General features: G+C 42.1%; 1 protein-coding gene and 1 long non-coding RNA gene across 2 annotated transcripts in view; one reads left to right on the top strand and one right to left on the bottom strand.

Moving 5' to 3' along the window:
• The window catches only part of LOC142106574 (uncharacterized), a 114,845-nt gene that overhangs the window by 12,708 nt on the left and 78,224 nt on the right, over positions 1–23,913 (bottom strand). The gene's annotated exons all lie outside the window — the stretch shown is intronic.
• The window catches only part of LOC142107410 (urokinase plasminogen activator surface receptor-like), a 28,641-nt gene continuing 9,670 nt past the window's right edge, over positions 4,943–23,913 (top strand). Inside the window, exons 1-2 of the mRNA XM_075190842.1 lie at positions 4,943–4,991; positions 17,549–17,662. Of these exons, the coding sequence (XP_075046943.1) occupies positions 4,943–4,991; positions 17,549–17,662 (163 nt within the window). The remainder of the gene's footprint in view (positions 4,992–17,548; positions 17,663–23,913) is intronic.

The raw sequence follows: 23,913 nt of genomic DNA, 5'->3' as shown, positions 1-23,913 counted from the left end.
ACAATTTACTAATGGGCATTTGGCAAACAGTAGTCATCTTTCTCTCTGTTGACAATGTCTTCACCCTCATCATCATCCTCATCACTGACTTCAAGATCATAATCACACAATATTAGTTCAAACCCACTGGAATCTAGCGTTTCAGATTCTGCTTGTAATTGGTGACAAGAACAGTATTCCTCATACAATTTGTAGTTTATTTTGATGAACACCAGATGATCATGCACTATGTTCCCGGCTGTGCTAAACACTCTTTTTGAGCACACACAGGAGGGTGGGCAGCTTAAGTACACAATAGCTAGTTTGTACAAGGGGCTCCAAATTGGCTTTTTTTCCTCCCAGAATTCAAAGTGACTGTCTGAAATATTAATTTGTACATTATCATTAAGCAATCCTCCACCATTGTTCTAATACAAGTTGCATTGGATTGAGACATGGGAGAGATGTAAAAATATTTGGGCATTTCTTTTAAGCCTGACCAGATGTCATAATAAACTTTCACATTGTTGTGCTGTGTTGACTCAGTGTGAAAGAGTAATTTTTTTCTGGCAGTAGCATTTTTAGGGGAAGCTGAAGCAATGGACGTGTCATGTGCGACTTCAGCCGACAGCTTGCTCACAAGGACCTGTTTGCATCTGTGACGATTTGTGTCAGTTAGAAACAAATACATTACATATGCCTTAGATCTAGGATCAAATACGTTTGCCAAAATGTAGTGATCCAATTTCAAGATGCTGCAAACCCTTGGGTGCTGGAGTGAATGGGGAGGAGGCTGCTCTATAATTATAGTGTCAGAATCTGAAACATCATACTCACATATAGCACTCAGGGATACCCTTAGACTCTCCTCAGGATTCTGTGAGTGCCCAAGTTGTTCTTCAGCCTCAGTATTCTTTTCATGCACTGATGTGGCTGTTTTGGAGGTGACAGACCTACACTCTGAGCAAGAAGTTGGTGCATGGGAAGTTACAGAAGATGCATGACCATGTTGGACACTCACTTTTGCAATGGCATTCTAGTATGTGTAACAGTAGTTACACATACTAGAATGGGCATGGTCCGAGCCTATTGTTGCCACTGCGGGTGATTTGTGGAATGTTGGGTAAATCGCCACATTCATGAGAAATATTTCGCTTAATCCTCACAGCAAGAGCTGATGTTTCTTTGAGATTGACAAACTGTGTTTGGATTTTGAGTACGCTTTCTTACACCTTCTTCCCACGTGACCTTTGTTACAAGTAGAGGATGAAAATGTACTACTACTGGGATGCTCTTGATCTGCAAACTGATCCATGGTTGATAAGATCAGTCCAGCTACTTGAAGTTGGAGTTACTTGTAACTTTCACCGCACAATGAGATAGGGAAAGGAGGGAATGTTACATTACAATTCTTCTGCCCCACAATATAATTCAAATGTATACAATTGGTTCTTAAAATATATATATTTTTGGAGGGGTGTAGATCAGAGTCAAAGGGCACCCTGCTTTGTGGCCACTTAGTAGTAAAGAAGTCACGGATTCTGCCCTTCACACAATTGCATTCAGATTGAAACACTTGGAATGTTCAAAGCAAAAGATCCGAATTTACAGCGGCTAAATTCCTTATCGCGCTAAACTGGAAAAAAACTTCCCCTCCTTCTCTAACAGCCCTTAAAAAACAAATCTGGCATGTAGCAGCCATGGAACAGATTACCTATTACCTCCATGATAGAGGCCACGTTTTTAATCAGGTTTGGGCTCCATGGCAGTTTGTAGAAAGCTTGCGTCCCCCTAACAATTAGCCCCGTGATGAAGACCCATGTGTGGTAAATCCGGCTCCCTTATACGCTTTGTTCCCTTACCGTCTTGAGTCATCTACACACTCTCCACCTCCTGAGCTCTTTCATATCCCTGCTTTGTGATCCCCCCCCCTCTGACTCCCTTCCACCCACCCCATTGCCATATTTCACACTTTCACTACAGTTATATACAATTTGATACTGCATATAAAATTGTAAAAATGGTTGCCTTTCATTCTATGTACAACATGTTGATTCGATTGTTCTGACTGTTTCTATACGTCTGTACAACAATAACAGTGTTATTCCCTGTATTTGCTTATATGACCAACCAAAATAAAGAATTTTTTAAAAAAAGATGCGAATTTGGCGTGAGAAACCATGTCAATGACTTGGTTCCACTCGGTACCCCAAAAATCAGATTTGTCCGATGTATCCGAAACCGAACTGCTCATCTCTAGTAAAATAACTATATTTATGTATGTATATGTTGATGCATAAGTTGCGTTCCCCTCCAAAACAGTAACATTTGCACCAGGGGTAAGCCACACGCACAAGTTTGTACATCCACACCCTACGATAGTGCAGAAACGCAACTGGACCATGTCAGTATAAAATGCTAAAGTCGCATTACTCAATCCAGTAATATAATGAAGTATTGTATACAAAGGAGAGAAGAGTGGCTGGATACGTAATAAGAAATGTGAAAATCGCATTCTCAATATAAAATGTAATTAAATACAAACACAAAATCAAATTAAAGCAAATAAAAACATCTGTTATTTTCCTTTTTAAAAATCAAATGGGAATCTTCCCTGCTGTAGTTAAAATGTCAAATAAGTAATGTAGATAGATGTCCACAACCTGATATAGCCGCAAAGCTAATGATTTAAGTACTATCAGCTAGAGCAGGCCTGTGGTTCTCCAGGTGTTGTGATACTGCAAACCCCAGCATGCTTTGCCAATAGATAGCCAGCCGATAGCTGGCAGGGCATGTTGGGACTTGTAGTTTCAACACACCTGGAGAGCCACAGGTGGCCAGGCCTGAGCTAGAGGGATCAATCAGCTGCAGCTAGATAGTGTTACTAAAAGCCATTATCATCTTTGTGCATTGTTGCACCAACCCTCAGGCACCGAAAAGATGCACACCACCTACACGGTGTGTATCTTGTGATGCTGATGTGTTTATGTCTATTCTTGCCCGCCCTTGTCCGTCTCCATTTCATCACTGCAGGCATAAGGGGTCGTATTTAGGAAAAGGCTCACATTAATAAAATGCCAGAAACTGTGGGCCTGATTCAAGTCTGAACGCAACTTGCGGTTTAAAAAAGAGCACAGAACGTCAACGTACTTCCGACCGTAGTCAAATCAGAGCACATCTCAAGATATGGTTCCATTTGAATCTGTGTGTAAGATGCTTTTAATGCGGAGTACATATACGATGCATTTTTATGGTCTATCTTACTTGAAAACACATGTTCTGCTCTATCTAGTGGCACGCATACATTTAGTTTTTGAAGCAAAGACTATATCATGTCAGTCATCACTATCAAACGGCACTTACACCTGCCCCGTACTTGGTGCAAATGATACGGCCGAAACCTAGTGTACGTACGAGAAACCCATGACTTTACTTGGCTACATCTGCATCGACACGCCCTTACTGTACATTGCCTAAATTCATCCGCTCCTTCCCACCCCCGTTTCTCTCTTCAAGTCATAGGTAGTCGTAAGTGTCATTTGCGTTTGGACATGAATTGCATGCAGCTGTGTTAAGTCAACACCTTGAACTCTTTGTCATGTTCCTCAGTCTATTCCTCAACAATTTTTGCAGTGTGGCAGGCCACATTATCATGCTGAAAGAGGCCTCTGCCAGCAGGGAATACCGTTGTCATGAAAAGGTGTACTTAGTCTGCAACAATGTTTAGGTAGGTGGTACGTGTCAAAGTGACATCCACATGAATGCCAGGACCCAAGGTTTCCCAGCAGAACATTGCCCAGAGCATCACACTGTCTCCGATGGCTTGCCTTCTTCCCATAGTGCATCCTCGTACCATCTCTTCCCCAGGTAAACGACACAAACGCACCCGGCCGTCCACATGATGTAAAAGAAAACGTGATTCATCAGACCAGACCACCTTCTTCCATTGCTTCATGCTCCAGTTCTGGTGCTCACATGCCCATTGTATGCGCTTTTGATGGTGGACAGTGGTCAGCATGGGCACTCTGACCGGTCTGTAGCTACGCAGAAAGTTTTGAGTTTTGATGCACTGTGTGTTCTGTTTCTATCATAACCAGCATTAACTTTTTCAGCAATTTGTGCTACAGTAGCTCTTCTGTGGGATTGGACTTGACGGCTTAGCCTTCGCTCTCCATGCGCATCAATTTGTCTTATGCGCCCATGACCCAGTTGCCAGTTCACCGGTTGTCCTTCCTTGGACCCCTTTTGATACGTACTAAAAACTGCAATCCTGGAACACCCCACATGACTTATCGTTTTGGAGATACTCTGACCCAGTTGTCTAGCCATCACAATCTGGCCCTTGTCAAAATTGCTCAGATCCTTACGCTTGCCCATTTTTCCTGCTTCCAACACATCAACTTCAAGAACTGACTGTTTACTTGCTGCCTACTATGTCCTATCCCTTGGCAGGTGCCATTGTGACGAGATAATCAATGTTATTCACTTTACTTGTCAGTGGTTTTAATGTTGTGGCTGATGAGTGTATATTTGTAATGTCATTCATAACTGTTTTATATAAACCACCAATGATCCTTCATGATGAATTGCTGATTTTCCAGAGATTCTAGAACTATGTTGCTTTATTTGGAACCCAAGAAGAAACACGGTGTAACTTTTAACAAGAAACAGAAGTCTGAGTCAAACAATATTGTAACTTCTATAGGTTAAGTGTTTGTGAGTGGAAATTTGACTTTTTTCTGCATATTTTTAATGGGAGGGGACAGGTCAATTTTTCTTAAAAAAAAAAAAAAAAAAAGCGAGGTGTGTTTCTTCGTCACCAAACCAGTTCTGAGTTATGCCTTCAATTATCAAAAGTGTTTTTCAACTGGGAGAAAGGTGCAAAAGAAGCCTCTCCCCACAGACCGTCCAATATTGGCTGGGGGGAGAGAGCCTGAGGGGGTGAGCAGGACACAAGGGGATTATGGCTGCAGTGTGGACACTCTTACTCCTTTGGCTCAATATCTCGCAAGGTGAGTGGACTTCAGGATCCTTATCTCTGTCATTTTTAGAGTGTGGCAGATTTCTCATGCACTGACTATTATACATTTTCCAGAGTGTGTCAGTAGTTTCCTATACAGACATATGTTCAACTAACTCAGTAATAGATACAAAGATTAAACTGATTCTAGACGGGCAGAGGAGGGCTTATGTTCTATTTAGTGCATCCATATATGTGTATAAATGTAGCCTGTAAATGAGCTGCAACAGCTCTTAAATGTGTCCTTTTCTTTATCACATCTTAAATAATCTCATTATGAAACCAAGGGGTATATTTACTAAACTGTGGGTTTGAAAAAGTGGAGATGTTGACTATAGCAACCAATCAGATTCTAGCTGTCATTTTGTAGAATGTACTGAAAAAATGATAACTAGAATCTGATTGGTTGCTATAGGCAACATCTCCCCTTTTTCAAACGCGCAGTTTAGTAAATATACCCCCAAATGTTCTTTTACTATTTAGATGGACTTATGGATGGATTTTGGGGGCTGCGACTGTACCACCACACAGGTCCCTGTGACTAATGGCTCAAGGGAACCCATTGATCCATGGGTAACGAGGTAGTACCTCTAACCCACTGTAGTAAAAGATGCTGATCCACTTATTTCCCTTTAACTGTCTTGTCATTATTGCATCTGTGATGATTAACGGGGAAGCAGCAGCTATGCTTTTTAGAGAACAGAAGCTTCTGTGTTGGTAAGAGAGCCACAGGAGAAAGGAGGGGCAGAAGAGAGGGGGAGAAGAGAAGTGTGTGTGGGGAGGGGTGGGGGGATTTAGAGGAAAGAGACCTGGAAGCAGAGAGAAACAGGGAGAGTAGAGAGAGAACTGGAGAGATGAGGTACCACTCATCTATAAGATGGGGGCCCCCACAAACGATGTAGTACAGGGCCCAGCATTAGCAGAGACCAGCTCTACTCATGCCCCTAAATTGCCCTGAGCTGTCAAAATTCCCCCATCAGACGGTGCAAGCTTTTATATAGCCACGGGCAAAGCCACATTGTGCCACTAATTCATGTGATTATCTGCAAAACGGGATAGGTTTGCAGAAAAGTGTGTGTGTGGGGGGGCGCACAAAGTAACAAAACAGCATTTGTTCTCAGAAATGAGATTACATGCTGTGCTGGAATTTAGCATTTCTTGGTATGGCCGTAATGTAGCTCAAAGGTGTTTTACAGTCAGGTAACTGTCAGACGTGGTAGGTCTATATTATTGCTTTTACTGTGTTGTATAGCGAAGGATCCTGAAATAAACACTATGGTTGGGGAATCCAGGACTGGCTTTTAACACTAGGTTGCCATAGTCTTGGGCACTTGGAATAGTGGATTACAGGTGCCTAAGAGGTTATACAGTGTAGATGTCATTTTTGAAGCTCCACAGTTAGGATTATTGTTTATTTATATAGCGCCACCATAGAGTACAACGCTGTACAGAGAATAGGTAATCATTTACATCAGTGCCCCATTGGACCTGGCCTACTATTCGCTACCATGGACACTAGGGTCCATTTTGTCAGAAGCTAATTAATTACTAGTATGTTTTTGGACTGTGGGAGGAAACTGGAGCACCTGGAGGAAACCAAGGCAAAGACGGGGAGAACATACACACTCCACACAGATAGGGCCCTGGTTAGAATCAAACTCATGACCCCAGCGCTGTGAAGAAGCAACGTTAACCACTGCGCTGTTCAATGTTAAAGAAGCTTTGTACACGCCCTCTGCCTAACCTGTGCCTCGATTTCCACCAGGGTGCATAGATTTACAGAGTAAGATGGAAATATTTCAAGCGGCAGTGGGGAGTATTTGGGTGGAATGAAGGCTTACTTACGGAAGTATGGAGTACCAGTGTGCCTCATTTTGCAGAGCCGTGCAGAAACGAGATTTCATTCTGTGAAGGGAGATTATTGTAATAAGGATGGAGAAAGTGTAGTTTCAGGGGCTTCCCATCTTCACTCCTCAAGAGGAATTGAATTTCAGCCCTCGTCCTATACTGTAATGAGGCACACTTTGCGCCTCCATGCTGCACTTCGAAAATTAGCACCTGTAAATTCTGATGTTCTTTGATTTAAGCTATAAATGAGGCACCACCGAGCAGTAGGCCAAAACAAAGGTGTCGTGTGATCCGTAAGTGACCTCCTGTGAGTTTCTGGTTATGCTACTGGCCCATGGCAATGGGCTTTAGCCACAGTCTTAGCTATAAGTCATTATTCTTATAACATGACCTATTCGACAGACGTGTTACTATAATATAGTACGTAAATGGGCTTACCCAAGCTGAACCTTTTTTTTGGCTTTTTTCTTTTCTACCTATTGTTTCCATTGTGACATAGATCAGTTCTTCTCTAACCAGCATGCAAGGAGTAGATAATCACAGAAGCTTCCCACGTCGTCATCACCGATACCCCACTGGCATCATGAGCTATTGATGTATTACTGTGATTGAAGAATTATCTGTTGTTGTAGAAATGCCTCTGTTATATTTTACAACTCACATTATCAGTAGCTCTGATGTCTGTTTTTGGCGTTAACAGATATTGAAGTCTTACTGAAGTGACTCGCTCTATGTACATGAAATAGAATGCTTGTACAAAGACTGTCCTTAATTAGCTCATTAAGTAAATAAACTTTTCACTGTGTTGAAGACAAGTTCTTCCCAAAAGCTGCACATTAAGAGGTTTTCTAGCTAAGCTGTATAATCATGATAGTATACAGGGGATCATTATTATTAAGTGAATACTGTACAAAGCGCACATGTCCAATTCTTGGCTGTTTCGGTCAGTCCTGATTTTCATAGGTGATGTGTAAAGATCACATAGACTTTGTCATGCATATCAGTACAATTGCTCCTTTGCAGCCTCTACACCTGACTCTACCTCCCCCTTCTTCTATTATATGTCGGCATTCCCCAAGGCTTCGTCTCCCGCCTCTCTTTCTGTTGATAACACTATCCCCTCCTCTGCCCCTCAAGTCTGCTGCCTAGGGGTCATCCTTGACTCCTCTCTCTCTTTCACTCCTCACATACAGACCCTTTTCAAATCCTGCTACTTCCACCTCCGGAACATATCCAAGATCCGGCTCTCTCTCACCATGGGAACTAACAAAACTCTTATGCACCTGTAATCTTTCACCTTCATTTCTAATACCTTCTCCTCTCTAACCTAGCCAAATTCCACATTGCCCCTATTTTATTTTACTCTCTTGTCATTCTATCTCTACTGTCCCTCTCTGCTAGTGACTACTCTGACTCCCAGTGTCCTACAGAATTACATTTTCTTCTAACGGTCAATTATAAAGCCCTGAACCAATCACCCCCCTCCCTATACCTGCAACCTTATTTCCCCCGCCCCGTACACTCTGCTCTGCCAAAGACTGCTGCCCCACTACCACACTGATTACCTCATCCCACTCCCACGTCCAGGACTTCACCAGGCCTACTCCTCACCTGTGGAACAATCTCACACCCTATAAGATTAGCTTCTACTCTCCAAGGCTTCAAGCATGCCCGTAAAACCCATTTTTTTTATCAAAGAATATCAGTCCTCCTAACTCCTTTGACTCTGCTACCACCTCCACCTAGTAAGTGTCTTCCACTTCTTTATAGGATGTAAGTTCTCACGAGCAGGGCCCTCTTCCCTTGCGTTCTCCTTCTGCTATTGCATTAACCTCTGTACTTTAGGCCTGCTTCTCTAGACCTCTTTTCTGGAGCCCAGGCCTACTTCACGTTGGACTTTACCACCACTCTCACTCACCGTCCCATAAATAACTTGATTTCCATTACCAAGTTATCTGTGTGTAATCTGTTAATTAATAGATGTCTGGTCTTTGTATCATGTTTAGTATAATAATGTAGTTTGTAATGTATTATTATTATTATTATCTTTTATTTATAAGGTGCCAAAAGGCTTCTGTAGTTTCGTACATAACAGATTACAACATCCAAAAAGTACATAAGTACATAGAGATAAAACTAATGGGCACAGATAAACAGAATAATAAATACATGGATCCAAATAACAGAACAAATGGCATGGCATAAAAAAACTATATAGCACAGGTCAAAACAGGGCCAGAGAGTGGGCAGACATAGAATACAGACTTGAGACATAAAGTACAGACAGGAGACACAGAGAACAGACATGAGACCCACAGTCTGTGAGAGCTTAAAGGGAGGGGATAATAAGATACAAAAGGACTAATGGGGAACAACAGGCATAGTGTGGTTCACTACCGTGCAGAGATCTGCAAGGTACTGAGGGAATGATGTAGATAGGCCTAGAATGGGCCATGATGGTGCAGGGTCCTAGGTGGTACAGTGTTCTGGAGGGTCCAGATGGTGCAGGGGATGGTGCAGAGGCCTAGAAGGTGCTGGGTACCATGATATAGATAGGCCTAGAATGGGCCATGATGGTGCAGTGTCTTAGGTGATAGAGGGTTCCGGAGGGTCCAGATGGTGCAGAGGCCTAGAAGGTGCTGAGGCCATGAAGTAGATAGGCCTAGAATGGGCCATGATGGTGCAGGTTCCTAGGTGGTACAGGGTTCTGGAGGGTCCAGATGGTGCAGAGGATGGTGCAGAGGCCTAGAAGGTGCTGAAGCCATGAAGTAGATAGGCCTAGAATGGGCCATGATGGTGCAGGTTCCTAGGTGGTACAGAGTTCTGGAGGGTCCAGATGGTGCAAAGGATGGTGCAGAGGCCTAGAGGGTGCTGGAGCCATGATGTAGATAGACCTAGAATGGGCCATGATGGCGCAGGTTCCTAGGTGGTACAGAGTTCTGGAGGGTCCAGATGGTGCAAAGGATGGTGCAGAGGCCTAGAGGGTGCTGGGGCCATGATGTAGATAGGCCTAGAATGGGCCATGATGGCGCAGGTTCCTAGGTGGTACAGAGTTCTGGAGGGTCCAGATGGTGCAAAGGATGGTGCAGAGGCCTAGAGGGTGCTGGGGCCATGATGTAGATAGGCCTAGAATGTGCCATGATGGCGCAGGTTCCTAGGTGGTACAGAGTTCTGGAGGGTCCAGTTGTTGCAAAGAATGGTGCAGAGGCCTAGAGGGTGCTGGGGCCATCATGGAGTCTGAGATTAGGCAGTGTAGAAGTCCGTATGGTGACCAAGCAGGAGTGACAGTGGCAATGTAATCAGCAATGCAATAAGTGGTAAAACAATACAAAGGCAAAACTGATGCTGTACAATAATGATGGAGTTAAGAGTGAGAGTGAAGCAGGGTAATAAGAGAAACCAAAAATATAATTACCAAGTAACAATGCCCGGGACAGTGAAATAAGAAGCTCAGTGGCAGCTGCAGCAGGTGAGGTTTGTTACTATCAGAGGTTGTTCCCTGTTTCTTCAACTGTGTCAGTTAATTTTCTTACACCTTGTAAGAGAAACCACTTAGGGCTAGATTTACTAAGCTGCGGGTTTGAAAAAGTGGGGATGTTGCCTATAGCAACCAATAAGATTCTAGCTTTCATTTATTTAGTACCTTCTACAAAATGACAGCTAGAATCTGATTGGTTGCCATAGGCAACATCCCCACTTTCTCAAACCCGCAGCTTAGTAAATCTAGCCCCTAGTGTAGGAAACTCCAACACGTTTGTCTTTAGAATGACAACTAAGATTTAGTTGGGAAGAATAGAAATTAGTTACATCTGTGCTAATTGGCCAGCTGATCAAAAATAAATAAATACAAAAAGTATCCTCTTGGCCCTAGTCAGGCTAGATGGTTGAGTTTGGATAGTTGCTTTCTGTGTATTGTACACTACTGGAAATTTCATGTACGGCACTGCAGAACTTTTATGGCCCTTTATAAATAAAAGATAATAGTAATATTATTATTTTTATTATTATTAATATTATTATTAATACTAATAATAATAATGATAATATTAATACCTAGCCTGCAATAGTACGCTACATGCATAAAAACACAGATTTTATCCTCTAGGCCCCCCTACTTAATTTTAATATTCAAATTAGGATGTAGATTAAATCTAGACAACCAATATACAGTGAAGAGAAAACTGTAATGACTTCCAATATGAATAACAGCTGTTATGCCAGTCTTTATAATATACCGACTTCCCTATTGAAATCCTAAATTACTACATCACTCCATACTGATTAGAAATGATAATGTCAATAAGCATAAGCTAGAAATTGATATAGGAGATTGTAAATGTATTCCCTTGTGTATAACTACTTTTGGGTAAAACTAGGATTCGTGTGAGCCTAAAATATGTGGAACCTACCAAAGAGCAGCCAGGTTGGATGTATAAACTTCATACTGTTTCATATAGAGGTGCATTTTAGGTCATCATTTTCCTACATGACGGTCACATCTACTCTGTACTGTTGGGGAGACCCTGCTCCTTCCGTTACATAACACTCAGTCGGTGACTTCCTGCTCATACACCGATCGCCCACAGTATTACAACCACTGACAAGTGAAGTGATAACATTGATTATCTTGTACAATGGCAGCTGTCAAAGGGTGGTATGTATTAGGAAGCAAGTGAACAGTCAGTTCTTGAAGTTGATGTGTTGAAGGCAGGAAAAATAGGCATAAGGATCTGAGCGACTTTGACAAGGGCCAAATTTGTGATGGCTGGACGACTGGGTCACAGCATCTCCAAAATGGAAGCTTGTGTGTGGTATTAATAGGTATGCAGTGGTTAGTACAACTGGTGTACCGGAGACAGATTCATGACCGCCCAAGGCTCACTGAAGCATGTGGGGCAGGAAGGCTAGCCCGTCCGGTCCAATCCCATAGAAGAGCATCGATTACTGAAAATGTTAATGCTGGTTATGATAGAAAGGTGTCAGAACACAGTGTATCCCAGCTTGCTGTGTATCGGGCTGCATAGCGCCAGACTGGTCAGAGTACCAATGCTGACCCCTGTCCACCATCAAAAGTGCCTAAAATGGGCAGGTGAACACCATAACTGGCCCATGGAGCAATGGAAGAAGGTGGCCTGGTCTGATGCATCACATTTTCTTTTACAACATGTAGACGGCTGGGTGCGTGTGCATCATTAACCTGGGGAAGAGATGGCACTATGATGCACTACGGAAAGAAGGCAAGCTGGCGGAGGCAGTGTGATGCTCTGGGCAATGTTCTGCTGGGAAACATTAGGCCCTGTCATTCATGTGGATGTTACTTTGACACGTACCACCTAACAACACATTGTTGCAGACCAAGTACACCCCTACATGGCAACGGTATTTCCTGATGGCAGTGGCCTCTTTCAGTAGGATAATCCACTCTGTCACACTGCAAACATTGTTCTGGAATGGATTAAGGAACATGACAAAGAGTTCAATGTGTTAACTTGGCCTCCACATTCCCGATCTCTATCCAATCGAGCACCTGTGGGATGTGTTGGAAAAACAAGTCCGAGCCATGGAGACTCCACCTCGCAACTTACAGGACTTAAAGGATCTGCTGCTAAAGTATTGATGCCGGATACCACAGGACACCTTCAGAGGTCTTGTGGAGTCCATGCCTTGATGGGTCAGAGCTATTTTGGTGGCCCGAGGGAGACCTACACAATATTAGGCAGGTGGTTTCAATGTTGTGGCTGATCGGTGTAGACTCATAACAAACCTGAATTCAAACAGGAACTATCAAACTGAACTGTCCATATAGGCCGGTGCTGAAGACACATTTTCTGCACTTCAGGATACATTGACATCATAGACAGAGTTAATGGAATAGTTACGCTCACCCAGAGTACAGAAGTAACGTATCAGATTACAAGGAATTTGTGGCATTGACATATCTAAATGTTCTCAAGACAGGAATTACTTTTCGGAGGCAATGATGCATCAATCAGAGGATAAAAGACATAATGCAAGGTCTTTCATTTGTTTGTTAACAATTTGAGGCATGTACTGTTGTATCGCCAGTTGATAAAATCAATAATACGCTAGGACTTAGCAGAATGCGGCCTTTTTGTCTTTTAAACCTCAGTAAACATCCTGTCAGCACCTATTATACCATATCACCTGTACCACCCGTTCTTTTTTTGTACTATATAAAAATAGCTTCTATTAAAAGTTCAACAACCGCATGACAGCCTTGGGGCAAAGACACTCCCAGATCGTGAAGTATTTCTTGCCAGAAAATAAACCATTAACATATTTCTGCAACGCACCCAAATCATTTTAACTTCAATTCAAGTGATAATCATAATATTTTTTTATGGGGTTTTCCATGAAGTAACTTAATAAAGATATATATAACACAGCAATAGTTTTACGCAAATGACATGTCCACTGAATATATTTACAATTTCACACATTTTCTCCATGACATATGGAGAGTAGATGTTTTATGATGTGTTATGACAAGTAAGAAGAGAAACACATTTATGAAAGAAGGTTTGTTTAAAAAGGGGTTAAATCGGATTATAAGGAAGACCGTTTTATGTCAAATTCATATAAATACATTGGTTCTTTCTTTGGTGAATTTGGTGGAGGTTTGAAGCTCAGAAGGGTTTTTATGTGAAACGCAGGTCAACTGGACTGAAACAAACCAGTTTACAAAGAATAACATTTAATTTGATTGAGAAGTGATTTTTCATAAGTGCTAATTCTACATTTCTATTTCTATGATCATGGTATGTATTCGATTAGACGGGGGAGGGTAGAATAAACTAATCTGAAAAACCTTCTTTGTGCAACTAACGCTTACTATCACTATACAGCAACAGCAACCTCCCCCTTCTATCTCAATATATTGGATAGATGCAGATACCCCATATGCATGGGCTTCCCAGAAAAGTTATCCTGCATTACCCCATCACTTCCTACCATAGCGTATGTACTGAAGATTGGGGACTCTCAAACTCAGGAAAAGCTGTTACATGTTCTCGTCTCTGGTAATCAGCTCTCACTGCCACCTACAAGACTTCTCCCGTGCTGCTTCCCACTTATGAAATTCCCTACCACGCCCAATCAGACTTTCCCACAGCCGTCAAATCTTTAGACACTCTTTGAAAACCCATCTCTTTTTTTAGAGGTGACCTTATCCACGATAACACTGTTCCCACTAATGCACCCTCACAACTGTCCCAATCTCCACTCTGAGCCACACTCGCTCCTCTTGTTTCAGCTGTGCCCTCTTCCTCTTAGAATGTAAGCTCTCTACTGAAGAGGGTCCTCCATACCCTCTGTTCTCATGTCGGCATTTATTTTGTCTGCCTTGTATATCCCTATTTTATGTATGTCCTGTTTTCTCTACTGTACAGCAAAACACTGTGGCGCCTTACAAATCTACGAAGATAATAATAATAATAATAATAATAATGTAAATCCAAAAAGAAGTAAACAGACTAAAAAACACACATGTCTGGTCTTCCCTGGCTGCTATTTCTACACTATGCTCATAATTTGATCTATACCTACAAGTAAGACCCTATTTCCATCCACTATTAGGATTCTTAAATAAATATAAGACCCTTCCTTCATCCTAAAGATTTCAAATAATCCCTCTTTAAAGAGGAACTATATCCACCTGATACAAAACACCAGCCAAGTCTACTACTTTCCAAAAACCCCAGTTAATTAAAAAATGGCAACAAGATATGCAAAAGTAACTTTTGTGGTCCAACGTATTATTATTGTCTTTTATTCATAATGCGCTGTACATGAAATAGTAAACAATCAATACAATATTACATAATAAATTAGTAGACTAAACATAATTATACAAAAGACCAGACATTTACTAGTTTACAGATTACATAGATAACTTGGTAATGCAGATCAAGTTACCTAGGGGACAGTGAGTGAGAGTGATGGTAATGTCTAATGTGAAATAGGCCTGGGCTCAAGAAAACAGGGCTAGGAACTCAAAACTAGAGGTACAGAGGGTGATGGAATAGTAGAAGGAGAACAAGAGGAAAGAGGGCCCTGTTCATGAGAGCTTACATCCTAAAATGATGTAAGCAAATAAGACACACATAGGGTGGCACCATGTTGGGGTAATGGAGGTGAGGCAAAAGAGTTAGAAAGAGGGCTGATAGGCTTTAGTAAAGAAATTTGTTTTAATGGCATGCTTGAAGCATTGGAGAGGCTAATCTGCTAGGGTGCGGGAGATCAAACCACAGGAGAGGAGCATCCCGGGCAAAGTCCTGGAGGCAGAAATGGGAGGAGGTGATCAATGTGGTCGTGAGGCATTGGTCGTTGGCAGAGTGGAGAGAGTGGGAAGGAGTGTAGGTAAATATAAATTTAGAGATGTAAGGGGGGAATTGGGACTTAGGCGAGAGAGGAGGAGGCTACAGTAATCCATGTGAGAGATTATAAGAGAGTAAATAAGAGTTTTGGTGGCTTCCATGGTGAGAAAGAGACTGATCTTGGATATATTCCGGAGGTAGAAGCGACAGGTTTTGGAGAGGGACAGAATGTGAGTTTTGAAGGAGAGGGAGGAGTCAAGGATGACGCCCTAGGCAGTGGACAGAAGAGAGGGCACCCCAAAAAATGTTGCGCCACCCCAAAGCCTTGCAGCCTAATCAGCCTGTTGGATATTCAGGCCCTGAATGCAGAGCAAGAGCCCACCTGATCCACATCCTTTGGACATGCTTAAAATCCTTTCCCTATTGTCAATGATATTCCAATTACTAAGTAGCTCCAGATCCAACTATAGCTGTGCTCCACATATATCCTTCCAATTTGCGCAAACCTATCAGATATGGAGTAGGCCATCTTCTCCCAACTAAAACATTGCTATCACAGGCCTGAAAAACTAGAGATTAACAACCCCCCTTAATAAAAAAAATTAAGGATGCAATACTGTTACGAGATGGAAAAACATCCGTTATCTACTCTCTCACCTAATTCTCACACACATTTCCAAGCTCAGGTTCCATGGGCCAATATCTTCATTCGTTTTTGAGACGTTATGTATTAAAATTCAATTTGAAAAGCAAATAAGATTAATAGATTATTCCTAAAAAAAAAAATTGTGTAGTGTTAGCCTTTGTAGTTTGTGTGCAATGGCTGGATGGGTCACTGGCTGATGTGTGTTGTGGCCCATTTTGTTGTATATTTTAATTTAGGATCTTGGATAGCCCTAGTTACATCCTGGCATGACTTGTTCTGGTTAGTAGATATATAGAAAGAGGACTAATATGAGTATTTACAATGTTATAATTGGTTTCACCTTCAACCTAGCTTACAACACAGCCAGTATCCTCAAACAATGCAGAAGGTTAAGGAGAGTTTTAAGCTACTCCTCAGGAGCAATAGGGAAAGTCCCTTCTATAAATACGCCAGACTTCAGAGAAATGTCATTTACTTTGAGTCATTTCTTTAACCATTAACCATAGCAACAGAATGTATTGAGACTGAACCCCCCTCCCAAATTCCCTGTCCATGTAAATGACATTTTGTTCAAGTCTGTATAAATAAATATGTGAATGGTTCACACAATCAGTATGTACAGTATATAAGCAAATGATGGTGTGACTGTATTATTATTATTATCATTGTAAGCAGACCAAATAGATTCAGCAGGGTAGGGTAGGGAAAAGGGCAGAGAGACAAGAGAAGAGAGTGTGGCTCAGAGTGGGGATTGTGACAATAGTGAGGGTGTACCAGTGTGAGTAGTATAGGTGGGAATAGGGTAGGCTCTAATAAAGAGATTTTCAGAGAGCTGGAGAGAGTCTGATCAGATGTGGCAGGGAATTCCATACGTGGGTAGCACCACAGGAGAAGTCTTGTAAATGGGAGTGAGAGGTGGTTTTCAGAGACAAGGAAAGTCAGAGGTAGATCTAAGAGGGTGTGAGAGAGAGGATTTCAATATGAGGTTTGAGATGAAGTCGGTGGTAATCGTTTTCACGATTACCACCATTCCGACACTGAGGAGTCCTACACAAACTCCGAATCTATGAATAAACGAGTGACATATAAGCAGACTTACCTCCATACTGACGCTGTAGATCTCCGATCGCAGCCGGATGCTGACCGCAAGTGATTCCAACTACTCAGGTGTCCGTCACTAGACTTTGAAGTCATTGCGACCTCTATCACTTTTAATTTAAAGCGGCAATGTCAGGACCCCGCAGGTTAAGTGTTTAAAAACTTAACCTGACATTGCCGCTTTAAATTAAAAGTGATAGAGGTCGCAATGACGTCAAAGTCTAGTGACGGACACCTGACTAGTCGGAATCACTAGCGGTCAGCATCCTGCTCCGATCGGAGATCTACACCGTCGGTATGGAGGTAAATCTGCTTATATTTCAATCGTTTTTTTCACAGATTCGGAGTTTAAGTGTAGGACTCCTCGGTGTCGTAATTTTCCACACCGTAAAAAAGTACCCAACCCTAAGAAGTGGAGTATATAGGGAGCCAGTGCCGGCATTTATACTGATGGATTATAATGTTTAGGGATACAGAGAATGCGTTTACGTGTTTTTTGTGATTATTGTATCGTGTTTTTTGTGATTATTGTATACCCTTTTTTAGCAATCACGGTCTATCCTCTTCTATGACAGTATAAATGTGCCTCTTACTTACATATTCTCTGTCTCGCTCCTGCAGTGCTCAGCCTGAGATGTGTGCAGTGTGTTGGCACTAGCTCAACTTGTCGCATGGTTGCAAGAAAATGCCCATCATACGAAACCACCTGTATCTCCCTGGCCTACAGGACAAACGGTGAGACAATGATAGTGGAATTAAGCCAAAATGAAAATACATGTTTTAAACCTCCACATACTATGAGAAGAATACAATCCATACTACACGATTGATTGAGCACAGTTTACAATCACGATCACTTTACTAACGGGTTTTTAATGGCCTGGCAGAATTTGCGATGGGATGGGGGAGCACGAAGCTTGCCGGAGAGGGATTCGAACATCCCTCTCCTGTGATGCTCTAACCGGGGTCAAGCTCTGAATTTTGGAGCTTGATAAACAGGGCAAAATCGCAGTTCTTATGGACACCTATGGGGACTGGATTTGTGATTCAAGAGACTGTGACCGTAGCAGATATCGGAGATATCCTGTATTAATAAATAGTCTTAAAACTTGCAAATGTGTCAATCCCCTTTGGAGGTTCATAAATAGGCACCTTAGTGAGTAATTAGGGCACTTGGTAAAAGGTTATTGTTATCAGTGTTAGACATACCCTACGACCCCAACCGGTGGCAGAACTACCAATGGCGCGGAAGGTGAAGTGCACTGGGGCCCATGGAGATAATGGGGCCCACTCCATGGCAGATGCAAAGGGTCATGGGCCCCAGATCCCTCAACCCCGCCTCCCTGCACCGGAGCCCACAGCTTGGTAGCTCCACCTATGTCCCCAACATTGTACTCCCAGCATCGGGACAGGGAGCATGGCCACTCCCCCAGAGGGCTAAATAGTGCTGCACCCGTTCACCAATGCTCTGCTCCCACTTGCGGGACAAACATGTTCCCAGACAGGAGCGAGCCCTAAAATCGGGACTGTCCTGTCGAAATTCAGACAATTGAAAGGTATGAATGGACATACTGTAAAGTATGATGTTTATTGGTGTTTGTATTGTTAGTGTACAGATCATTCTAAAAAGTAGTGCACTTTTTTGTGCAAGTATTATAACTGTAGATCTCTCTTGCACAATTGCCAGCAGGCTTTTTGCATGGGTCCCACTGTGCATTAATCTCAACATCGAACCCCTCACCTTGCACTAAACCCATCAACAATCCTTATCTTGCACTGATCTCAAACCCCACCTTTGGTCACTCCCAAAATGGGTGTAGTTTTGATCAATCTAGGTAGAGATGTTCGACAAATTAAGAAGTAGTCCAAAATTGGATCGACTTGTACCGGTTCAATGACCATTTGCATTCAAGGCTTGCCGTTTGTAGTTTGTGCTTCAATTTGTGCTGATTTTTTTTAAAAGTATATAAAGTAATATTTTAATTCATAAAAAAAGTTTTTTGTTTTGTGTTTTGATTGAACTTTAAATACAACTGAGTTCAAAGTTCAGCATTTCAGAGCCACCATTTGGTTTCTTTGGTCTCCGTTCACAAGTAAAGACCTCAAAAATGTATAAATTTCAGCTGGAACACATACGAATCGGCTCAAACACGCTTGTACCTCAGGGGCAAACGCAGGATTTGCAAAGGGGGTTTCCACACCACGCCGCCAGTGGGCGGGACCAGCATGCATGGGAGCATGGCTATATTTTAAACAGTGCTTGGCTGGTCTCCAACTCTTCCTATCCCCATAATATACATGGGCAATGCTGCGTGCACTAATGTTTGGTGTACGCAGCTCTCCCTTTTCAAGCAGAGCTGAGTGAAGCGGGAGCAGGGTCCAGCCACCTCAATTATACAGTGCCCCAGGCTTGAAGGGGGGTTACCAAGCACTAGGAAACCCCCCCCCCCTCGGTTTGCCTATGTACCTGTTTAACTTTCTCGAATTTACCTTGTTTTTTGTTTCGTTTTTTAAATCAAGCTAAAATTAAAATAAAATTCAGGCAAACTTTTGAATTTTATACTCAATTTCTTCAAACCGGTTTGAGAATCGTTTTGAGACCAGTTTGTGCATCTAAATCTAGGTGTATTTTGGGCATATCAGATTGTGGTTTGGATAGATTAGAGATGTGACTTTGTCCCAATTTTCCGAGTGGGAACATCAGCAGGTGCAGTTGCCGAACTGTAATATTTTCGGTCTGACCCTTGGTAACTTCCTACTTGATTGTGTTCAGTAGTATCTCACTTTGTAAATTTAAGACACATTATTATGGATATACTAGTAACTTGGGGCCTGATTCATTAGTGATCTTATCTTGTGCAAAAGTTAAGATGCTTATTTTTAAGAAGAAACGGGGAGATAAGAGTGAAGTTTAGATGGATTTTCATCTTAACTTAAGAAATTCTTCACTTACGCAGTGGATTTTGCTTCTTATCTCCCTTTTCTGAGCATGCACAGAGTGGATTTGCTAAAGATAAGCAAAAAAACTGCAGATAAGATCACTAATGAATCAGGCCCGAGATTATACATATCCAGGAGAGTGGAACATGGAAACATGGTAATATCATAGCTGCCGACATTTTAAAATCATTTTCATGTTTTGCGAACAATACGGCATTGTCGAATGTCTGCGCAGTACTGTTTTCTCATGATAGGACGTCTCCACCTTATTATAATGTAATAATTGGCATTTTGAATATTTCCCTTCAATAAATATTTCGATTCAGTAAATATTAGCGTATAAGTCAAAAATACAGACAGCGAGAATTGATTTTATATTCAGAAAAAGAAAAATTGTACTATAGTTGTTCAAGAAAATCATTTCAGAATATATGAAGCCAGTTTATACATAAAGCAATAAATTATTATTTTTTTCTAAGACATGATTACTATCCTTTATTATGCAGAAATATGTTACGCAGTGATATAGACTGTGAAAATTAGAACACAAATAAATATTATATCATATACAGGAGGTAAATGTTGGCCCTGCCCCAGTGAGCTTGCAATCTAAGAGTAATGTAAGAACATTGCACCACAGTAACGTTCAATAGACAATTGTGCATTCACCTTAAGTGATATTTTGGGACTGAAGTTGTCTAGACTGGTTCTCTTAGTTATAAATTATCCTGTAGGTTGGGAATTTCTGCATATTACTGTCGCAATGAAAGCACATACATTGGTAGAATATTTGTTCTACAATGATTAAATAGGCCGCTTGATTTTCTGATTAGACGTACATCAATAATGTGCTGCTTATTTAAAACGCATAAAGTAGATCAGAAGTTCCGTCGTGTTTTTATAGTCAGTAATGATGTCGCATTAAGTGTGGTATGTATAGCTGGTACGTTGAACACTTGCTTGTCATAATTGCCCATCTGTCAATATAATTTTTCTCTGGAAGGATTTACCGAAAAAAATAAAAATCAGGAATTAGTTCACATCTTTGAAAACTGATTACCAACATTTAACAAGCCAGTGATGGGCAATGCAGAATAGCTGGAGGGACGCATACCATCAAAGGGGACTGCACTTGCTCCTTCCCCGGGTTTGCTGCGTGACCTCCCTGCACGGTGCAGTGGAGATCACTTCTGCGGAAGTCAGATGCCCCGTTCTGATAAGATTGAGAGAAGCAGTCTGGGGAGCCGCAGGTAAAGGTTTAGCGGGACGCTGGTGACCCCAGGGCCGCCTGTTTGCCACCACTGGTGTGAGCTAAGGCATAAGCTAACAATGCTGTTTTTTCATTTATGGAAGGTTGATGTGGACAGGGAAGGAGGTGGTGTAGGAGGGCAGAGTGTTGCTACATGGGTAATGGCCTAACAGAGGGGATTTAGCCAGCAAAGTTTAAAAAGTGGTGCATAAACAAAGGTGAGCAAAAGGCTAAATTACAAATTAAGCAAAGGTTGATTATGGAAAATCTGAACTTTGTGGAAGGATACAGAGGAGCTTCTCAGGATGCCAGTAATGTACTCTAGTTAGTACGTGTGCCAAACCCAACATCAAAATGGTGGGAGAATGGGAAACGCACCCCTTGCTGCGTTTACGATGTGCCTGAGCAGTTTGTGGGTGTGCTTGTGGAAGTCCGGAACTTGCAAGGGGTGCAGTATATATTTAGGATCAGGAGAAATCAATAATTTTATTAGAAGTCAGGGGAATCACTTCCTGCCAAAAATGACTTTGGGACAAAACTCCACCAGATGTGCATGAAAATCCAGGGTGGCCAATGGAGCAGGAGCTTAGCTGGGACATAGTGCCTGAGAGCAATTTATAAGCAAATTTCGTAACCCCGTTCCAAATGTCCCACCACTTCTCAGAGATCCTCCGAAATCCCTCTCTCACCACCTGAGGTGGGTTTTGACTGAATGAAAAAAATGTCTAACCCTCAATTACTGGCTAAACTGTCCCCTTGAGCTCAGAGGATTGAGGAGGTTACCGTAGAGAGGTTGTTTAGAAATAATATTTTCTCTTCAGACCACAACCATTTAATAGATGAGGCCACGGGGGAAGTCCGAGTTACCCAGGAAGGCAAGTACTGGGGATGGTGGTGGAAATAACCTGCACATCCTAGTACAGCAGGACAAGGTAACCAAAGACAAAAGAATGATAGGATGAAAGCAGGTAAGAAAGGGCCTCAAGGTCGGTGGCAACCAGAGCAAGGTACAAACCAGGCCTTACCTATTGCTGCCAACTCAATATCGACCCAGACACCGGTGTCCAGGGGAGAGTGTGATTACACTGCATTGCACACGATAGTATCTCTGGAAATTGTGCCCATTTTTATTTAAGTAATGTAGCCAAATTAGGAAATAATTAAACCCCTCCATGAGGTCAGGTCTCTTCCTATACAGTTTAGTAGGGAGTCAGGGCTAATTAGCTTGCGAGAGAATTTCAACTTAGTTAAAAGTTTTTGATCTGATTAGTTTGCAAATTTAAAGGAAAATTAAGTTCTAGAAGATGTTTCTTCTTTGGTGGGATGTAGAAGAACACGTTTTGGAGTGAGATTATGGGATTTTTTTATGGAGAGAAGAATGTTGTCCGCATATAAGGCTATCTTGTGACTACTGTCCTATGGGTAGAGCATCGCAGATGAGGGATCTTCAGATCCCTCCCTGGCAGGCTTCATGCTCCTCCCCATTGCAAATCCTGCCCGGCCATAAGAACCTGTTAGTAAAGTGATTGTAAAGAAACCACTGGGACAGGCCCCTATCTGAGCCACCGTCCCAGCTAATCAATTTTAATAAATTGCCACATTAATGTGTTTCTTATCATTGCAATAAGAAATGATAATAAACATGAGCAATATGCCATGGGTCATAAATAGACCCCTTATACTGGTAATATTTGGGTTTGATCGGATCTGGATAGCTAAAGATTTAATGGTAAAAGCAAAAATGAGGTTCGAGAGAGGGCACTCTTGTCTGGTGCCATTGCTTGTATGGAAGAAGGATGAAGGGCACAAGGTCACCAGGACCAACGCAGAAGGGTCGATGTAAATGGAGAAGACTCCTGTGAAGAAGTCAAAGGAAGCAAGGGCACTCATCATGAAGGGCCACCCAATGCAGTCAAAGGCTCTTTTGGTGTCTAAAGAGAGGTATCGTTCTCATTTATGTGATGAATTAGAGTAATGATCTGCCTGGTATTGCCCGCAGCCTGGTGGCCGGGTGCAAAGCCTACCTGATCTGAATGGATCAGGGGCGGTAGGGCTACGTTTAGCCTATTTGCCAAGACTTTAGTAGTAATCTTTACATCTACCTTTAATAGGGAGGCAGTAACTGCTACAGACGGTGGGGTACTTGCCTTATTTGGGGATGACTGTAATTTTGTGGCTGTGTCAAAGGACTATAAAGGGCCCCCTGTAGAATAGGGTTAAAGAGTGCTGTGAGCTTAGGGGTTAGGATGCTGATATATTTTTTGTAGTACAGTTGAATGAGAGCCCATTTGGGCTTGAACGAGTTGTCTATTGTTTCTTCTTGAAAAATTTTAAATGTAAGCGAGGCCACCGCTTTAGAGAAGCTTCCAAACCTGTTACATCCAGGTCACATTATACAAATTGGGAAAGAAAGATTGAAACTCCTTGGCTATAAGTTCTGGGCTGTTTTAATGCCAGATATGGCTTTACAGGTTTGTTTTTGGACACTCTTTTAGATGGTAGATAGAAGTATTGCAATAACGCAAGTACCACTAGGTGGCAATATAATTGTAGCTACTGGAGAGAAGTGGTGCAGTGCCACAGGTAGCCACTTGATGGCGATAGGATCACCCTGAGTCTCTCACAGATATATGTGCAGACTAGTGTCCGATGGAAATGGCTAACCCTTTAGAGGAATCAGCTGGGGGCCTGAGGCACACTTATAACCTGTAAGCCACTACAACATACTGTAGAGCAAGACTGTGTGGTCTGTTATTCTGTAATATGACAGAGCTACATATGTATATATATATATACA

Source organism: Mixophyes fleayi, chromosome 11 (assembly GCF_038048845.1).
Source record: "Mixophyes fleayi isolate aMixFle1 chromosome 11, aMixFle1.hap1, whole genome shotgun sequence".
NCBI lineage: Eukaryota > Metazoa > Chordata > Amphibia > Anura > Limnodynastidae > Mixophyes > Mixophyes fleayi.
The sequence above is the reverse complement of the archived record's forward strand: the minus strand, read 5'-3'. Positions and strand labels throughout refer to the sequence as shown.